General features: G+C 35.6%; 2 protein-coding genes across 2 annotated transcripts; one reads left to right on the top strand and one right to left on the bottom strand.

Annotated features, from left to right (window-relative positions):
- Positions 1 to 85: 85 nt before the first annotated feature.
- On the top strand, positions 86 to 2423 carry LOC133732851 (accelerated cell death 11). Its single transcript, XM_062160450.1, has 4 exons — positions 86 to 350; positions 460 to 632; positions 1366 to 1511; positions 2134 to 2423. The coding sequence occupies exons 1-4, from the start codon at positions 156 to 158 to the stop codon at positions 2238 to 2240; spliced, it is 621 nt and encodes a 206-aa protein (XP_062016434.1). The 5' UTR covers positions 86 to 155; the 3' UTR covers positions 2241 to 2423.
- A 1856-nt stretch (positions 2424 to 4279) lies between these two features.
- LOC133731233 (probable protein phosphatase 2C 55) lies at positions 4280 to 5367 on the bottom strand. Its single transcript, XM_062158654.1, has one exon. It carries the CDS (start codon positions 5365 to 5367, stop codon positions 4375 to 4377), a length of 993 nt encoding a protein of 330 aa, XP_062014638.1. The 3' UTR covers positions 4280 to 4374.
- Between the last annotated feature and the right edge of the window lie 2247 nt (positions 5368 to 7614).

Raw genomic sequence — 7614 nt, 5'->3', positions numbered from 1 at the left:
GCCCAAATTAATCACCGCGTTGATTCGCAGCAACGAAAATTCCATTTTCCCGGTAACAAAAGCTGAAGACTTTAACAAACTTTGAGAGAGTTTCACACCCACAGAAGAAGAAAACGAAGAAGAAGAAGAAGAGAGAGAAAATTTCTAGAGAGAGAATGTCTGCAATGGCGAACGAGGAGAAGCCACTGAGGAAAATTGCAGAGGCATTCAAGGAGCTGGAGGCCGCCGTGAAATCGGAGACCGGCGAAGTGGAGGTGGCGCGGTTCTCGCAGGCTTGCTCTCTCGTCTCGCCGCTGTTCGGGTGCTTAGGGATCGCTTTCAAGTTCGCCGAGATCGACTACGTCGCAAAGGTACGAGCTTTTTGTTTTTTTTTTTTTTTCCGATTTGGGTTTGATCGGAATCGGAAGAAATTGAAGGTGAATTTGATGGAATTGGGGATCATGATATATGTGTATATAGGTGCATGATCTGGCGGAGGCGTCGAAATCAATCTCGACCCTACACGTGTTGGTGGACCGGGATGTGGAGGCGGGCACTGTGAGAAAGGCGGGTGGTCATGCGAGGAATTTGCTGAGGGTGAAGCGTGGGATTGATATGGTGAAGGTGCTGTTTGAGCAGATTATAGTCACCAAGTATGTTACTTTGCTCAACTAGTTTCGCATTTTTTTGAGAAAGTTTAAATCTTTTTTGACTGCTGATAGTTACATTATAGGATAGAGTTAATTTGGGGTTGTATGTATGTGGGAAATTGTGGGATGTATTGAAAGTTTCAGTTCATTACTATGCGCCATGAATTTGAGCTCAATAGTTCATTGCAATAATTTCCGGTTCAGCAAGAAAGTCTGTATCTTATTTGCTGCTGATGTGAAATGGTCATGTTATCTAAGGAACACTTACATTTTAGCATAGAGTTGATTAGGTGTTATGTGCTAATGGAAGATGAAGGTTAGTGATCCTTTGGTAACCGGTTAAGCTAATTTGATGGTAGAAAAGAAATATAATAAAAATTGCATTATTGCTCAGCTGCAGCAGTTGCACACTCAGTGTACATGGGATGATGCTACTGCTGTTTGTGCTCTGTGCTATGCTTTATTTGTGAAAGTATAATAAATACATATATATACACCATTTTTACTCAAGCTCTAAGTTAGTTTAATGGTGGTCACGTAGTTGCTAATGTATTTGGTTCTATATAGAAATTATTCAAAAAGTTGCTATTATTACAACTTGTAAGCATTTTGCATAAATTGTTAAAATTGAAACTTCACTCCAATGTAGGGATGCAAAGTGTAGTATCCTATGAAATTATTTGATGCTGAAGTTCATATGAAATTGTACTGACTTACCTTTATCCTCATTTGCTAGGGGAAATTCCTTGAAGGATCCAGCTTCCAAGGCATATCAACAGGTGTTTGCACCCCATCATGGGTGGGTCATCAGGAAAGCTGTTGCTGCCGGGATGTATGCGCTTCCTACAAAAGAACAACTATTGCACAAACTCAATGAAGATGGTGAGTCTATTTCATATTTCAATTATCTCAATAGAATAAAGTAGTTGGCTGCATAAGGGTTGCTGTAGGACTTGGACATGTTCAACCATAATGAGAGTTTGATCTGGTAGGTTCCATTTGGACCTACATACACCCACCATTTGTCATTCCGTTGATTTGAATAAGCTTTATATAAAATATGCTGGATTGAGTTATTGAAATCGAATAGTCTGATCTGCTTTCACTTGGCTGGGAATAATAAAATTACATCAACTTTACTTCTACCTTTCGAATCTTTTCAGTTAAACCAATATCTAGATTTCGCATCAATTCTGCATATACTTTTTTTAAGTATCAAGTTTTCCATCATTTACATTGTGTATCCATGTCGTCAGGATACTTTGATTGAGTCTAGAGTTGAAATATTCAGCATTTACCATACAAGCCAAATATATATAATTTGCGTCGGGAGTGGGTTGTCATCATGGTGAAACCTGAGTTTTGTTTGTAAATGATCACAGTGCCCCTCTGCTCCTTTGGAAATGCTTTTAGAGTTTTAGAGGATTGTTCATTTTCTGAGTGAATAAGATGCATATCAATTATTGTATTAACTCCAACTTTCTTTCTGCTTTGTTACTTTCAGAGACCTCGGCAAAAGCTCAAATGCAAAATTATGTTGCCGCTTCAGCACCTCTAATTCTGTACATTGACAAACTCTTCCAGACAAGGAATTTGGGTGTGGATTGGTAAAAGAGGAGTACATTGTATTTATGCAGATCCATCTAAAATTGTCTATTCCATCTATATTTATATTAGGAACTTCTATCTTATGAATTGATTACAAAAGAAAAAAACTCACTTTGTCTTGTACTCTTATTGTAACTTGTATGAAGGTTATTAGTCTGGTTGGATCTTCTCTTTATTGCTCATCAACTTATTTGTTTGGATTGGAGAGTGGATGAACTAACTAACATTGCTCCACCTAAGTTCCTCACCATGTTACTGTCTCGATACAAAAAGTTGATCCATTCGAGCAACATGCAATGATAAACAATGGGAAAATTACTGGTCCCCCCTTTAACTTTTGGTGCGTCGACAGTTCAGTCCCTGTTATTTCAATTTTAACAGATAACTCCCCAAACATTCAAATTTCACACAATTTGATCCAAAATTACCATTTTACCCCTCACTTATTTTTTTTTGTTTTTTTTTTATTCTTCTCTCTCTCTCTCTCTCTTTTATACATATGTATATATGTGTGTGTGTATATATATTTTTTATTCTTCTCTCTCTCTTTATATATATATATATATATATATATATATATATATATATTATATAAAATATAACACATACACATATATATATATATATATATATATATATATATATATATATAGAGAAGAATAAAAAATACACACACACACACACACACACACACACACACATATATATATATATATATGTGTGTGTGTGTGTGTGTGAGTATATATGTATGTATATGTGTGTATATTTTTATTCTTCTCTCTCTCTTTTTATATATATTTATATGTATATATGTGTGTGTGTACATATACATTTGCAGATATATACATACATATATATATATATATATATATATATGTATAGATATATATGTATATGTATATAGATATGTATATGTGTATATATAGATATATATGTATATGTATATAGATATGTATATGCGTATATATATATATATATATATATATATATATATATATATACATATATATCTAATGTGTTTATGTATTTGGTAAGTCTATATACTATGTTTATGTTTCATATTATAAAAAAAATTCACAACTTTTATATATCTAATGTGTGTGTGTATATCTATATATATATATGTATGTATATGTATATGTATATGTATATGTATATGTAGATATATAAATATATGTATAATTTTATACATATGTGTGTGTGTGTGTATATATATATATATATGTATGTATGTGTATGTATATATGTGTGTGTATATATTAGATATATAAAAAAGAAGAAGTGAGGGGTAAAATGGTCATTTTGGACCAAATTGTGTGAAATTTGAATGTGTGGGGAGTTATCTGTTAAAATTGGAATAGCAGGGACTGAACTGTCGAATCCTAAAAAGTTAAAGGGGGGACCAGTAATTTCCCCATAAACAATCTACTAATCTAACTCACAACATGGAAATCGCTAGCATAATTGGAAGATGATAAGAATCAGAAACTCATTGTCATGGAGATTTAGAACTTTGCCGGAAGATTTCTAATTGAGGCATGCAGACCCCAAAAAACAGACTTAGCTAGCAAAGAATTGATGGACAAACTTTGATCAGATATCAGCAAAAATCTGGAGAGTTTAACAAAAGATGACGTTTCTATTAGCTCCTTGAATTGTGGTCATAAAACGATAATTGAATTATACAGATGAAACTAAGAATGATGAATCAAACCAGACCAGTCCAATCTTCATCCTCAACACCAGACTAGTCTTCTCTATCACAGAGCTATTCTATGTACACATCACACATACGTGCGATGGCAACCAATTCAGTTCAATATCCATGGTCCTCTTCTTCAATTATTCCATAGATATTCTAGTCTCCTTCTGTGATAGCCCAATTGTGCTAGCATTTCCTGCACAAGATTTTTTTCGGTCATCCTTTGTGAAAGCCCCTCAAGGTCTGTGTGTGTTTTTTTTTTTTTTTTTTTTTTGCGGCTGGACCCATGTTGTTTGACGGGCTGCCTACGTACCCAAAAAAGGGATCAAGCCGCTCTCGTAGTTCAGTACATCATGTTATCATCAGCTACAAATGGTGGTGTGACTCACGTTAGCTTCTTGATGTTGCAGAGTTAGTCTAAGTCTTGAGTCCCTCCTAGGACTCCTCCATAATGGCAGCTACTATGACAGTGATATCATCAACCTTACCTCCTACATGCTTGACTCCAGCCTTCTTCGCCGAAACTGAAAAAGGGCTAGGATTGAACCTATCAAAAGAATTATACAAAGCCAACTCCGCTATAATCCCAGCCAACATCTCCGGATCCACATCACCTTCATCAGTCTTGTCCTCCAAAACTTGCTCGATTTCCCTCCCAAACATGTTGTCAAGCAACCCATCAGTCCCAAGAACTATGACATCTCCCGGAATCACCCTAACCGGCACCCCCGTAGCCGAGCTCGGATGATCACTTCTTGGGGCGTTCCCCAACTGAAAAGGACAGTTAAACCTGTGCTGTTGAGTTGAAGACCTGAACAAGCACTTGTTGTTTCGAAACAACATGAAACCGCTGTCACCAACATTCGCATAGTGCAAGACATCTTTGTTTAGCGTGACAATGCAAGCGGTTGACGAGCCTTGGATGTTCTTGGTGTTTGAGAAAGCCTCCTCCAACACTTTTCTTGGATTAATGACTCCTGATGAGGTCTTGTGTTGATTGTGAACCGCCATGACCGAGTTCATCATGAGTTCTCGAGCGTAGAGACCCGAGTCGATGCCCTTATTGGCCCATCCACCAACACCGTCCGCCACTCCAATGGTGTTTTCTTCTGCACATATGAAGTGAGCGTCTTCACCTTGGGGTCGGAGTTCGTTTTCCTTGGGCAAATAGAAAGATCCAGATACCATCTTCAGCCTTGTTTCAGATTCATAGTTTGGACTCAGTTCTTGGTACGGCATCACGGACCTCTCTGGTTTGCTGCCTTCAACCCTAGGTTTCTTGAAGATCACGGCCTCTTGTTCTTGATCAGGTTCGGCTCGTGTGCGTTTGATTGATCCATTATAGTTCATGACCATGGTCGACGAACTCTCAAGATTATTGCCTTGAAGTTCAAAATTGTGGAGTACTCTCTGCAGTTGGAGAGTCATCGCCATCAAATATTCTTAGAAGTTTCTTGTGCGGATCGGAGTGAAGAAATATTGTGAGGCCAGTTTTGTATATATTTATAGAACCTAGGTGGCGTTGTATTCATTTCCGTCCCAGAAAGGGAAATAGTTTCCTTTTTTTTCTCTTAGTACTTCATTTATTTTTTCCTTTGTTTCCTTCTTGGAGTGGGAAATAGGAATATCAACAATGGTTTGTTGTTTTTCAACTTATTCGTTAAAAATGACGTGTTAAGAGTACCTTTGTACCCAAAAAAAAAAGTGTTAAGAGTATTTTCTAAGCAATAATAATTTATATGGCCGATAGTGTTGTAGCAAGAGCTTGTAACCGAGTATAGTACTAAAATAATTAGTGTACAAGTGAAGTTTGGCCTAATGAAGTGACGAGATGTAACTGTCTTGATTTATTCACTTCGATAAATCACGCTCCAAAACCTCTGAGTTAGAATGGCCAAACATGATTACGTACGGGAGGCTTGTCTAGATCATTTTTGTTTAGCCTCTGGCTTGACCTATCATATGAGCTTACATATATGTTTAGTTCACCCTACTTAATTGTAAATTTTGTCACCCAAAATTCCAATGCTACCTTAAAAAAATAAAAAACAGAACAAAAAGAAAATTGAAAGATGCAACCACTGTATAGACTAATATATATCACCATCGCACCACCATTCGTCCATTTGATTGACAATCTCAACGGCTTATGCCACAAGTCACAACTAATCATGTTTCTTGTATTTTTCAAATGACTGGTTTGTAGAGTAAAGTCATGAATTATTTATATATAAATAATTATATATTGCTCCGAATGGTTGGAAAGGTTCCCTCATACTAAGAGAACTAGTGTTCTTCTACAACCCCAACGACTTATGGAAAAGAATGACGGCAGCTGGGTTGAGCGGTGTGGTGGTGGTGGCAGTTGAGGCAAGGATCGCTGGCAACGGAGGTGCAACAATACATTGCACTGCTGATGGTACTTACATGCATAATGCATATATTGATTTTGCTTTTTTTTTTTTTTATGAAAATAAGATTTTTGTCATTTATAAATTAGGAGGTATAGATAAATAATTTTTGCTTACTATTTGTTGTCCATAATAGTATTTATATTAGAATGAATAAGTAATTTGATAACTGAAAGAGAACAGATGTCAAATGAGAAAATTTGGAGGTTCCAATAAAAACTTTTTCTCTAATTTAAAATGAAAAAGCTCAGTGATTTTATATGAATATGATTAGGTGGATCACAATAGAAGTAGAAAAATGAGAATAGCAGAAGTGGCTTTGAAATCAAAGTTTAAATGGAAGATTTGAAATATAAAGAGTAAAATGTTATGTGGAAGAAACACAGAGGCTAGGAAAGAGAACTTTTGGTGAAAACGAGGTTGATGAGGATATAAGGGCAAAATTAACATTTTAAGGACAAATTAAAAAAAACCATGTAGGTGGTGTTGAAAAATAACTTGTTTTCACAATTATAATGTGTGTAATCAAGACACGTTATAAAATGTTTTCTATTCGTGTAAAATTTTTCAAAATCGATCGTTACAATGTTGATTTGACGCACAAAATCATCCCCATGTGTTCTTCAAGAAAAAGTGTGGAATCAAGGCCCGCTATCACATAACTTTTGTATATTTGCAATTTAAGATTGTGCATGCTCTATTCCAAATAAGCCATGACAACTTCTAAAAGCGTTGCTTCCTTTTTTAAGAAGCTTATATTGATTCTCCCTATTACTCGTTTCCATGTGTTGTTTGAAGTTCAACATCTAATCTTGATGTCCCGCATTGTCTGACCCAATTCTTGAAAGTTGTGATTTCAAAAACTCTTCAAACTTCAAAGAAGGTAGAAAAAAAGCCAAGAGATGAAGAAAGGAGAAATAGAAACTGATTAAGTAAACGAAAATATAGAGAATGAAGAGTTATACAATAGTCTTTGTATTTTTATTCAAGATCAACAAATTTAAAGATCTCATATGTTTCTTAACAGTGTAGAAAGAGAGGCGCATCAATTAGAGTTTCAAAGACGATATAGTCTTGGTAAAGAAGAAACGTACCAAAACTAACCTTTCAATTTGTACAAGACCTAACTGTATTGTTACAGCGCCAAAATAACTACTAGTAACTCACGTCGGCTCAACTTTAACTTTAACTTTGTTGTATACATTACATGAATGAATTCAGAGCACCAACGTATACTTGCATTAATAGAAATGAACAATTGAGT

The sequence above is a fragment of the Rosa rugosa genome, chromosome 2, assembly GCF_958449725.1.
Source record: "Rosa rugosa chromosome 2, drRosRugo1.1, whole genome shotgun sequence".
Lineage (NCBI taxonomy): Eukaryota > Viridiplantae > Streptophyta > Magnoliopsida > Rosales > Rosaceae > Rosa > Rosa rugosa.
The sequence above is the reverse complement of the archived record's forward strand: the minus strand, read 5'-3'. Positions and strand labels throughout refer to the sequence as shown.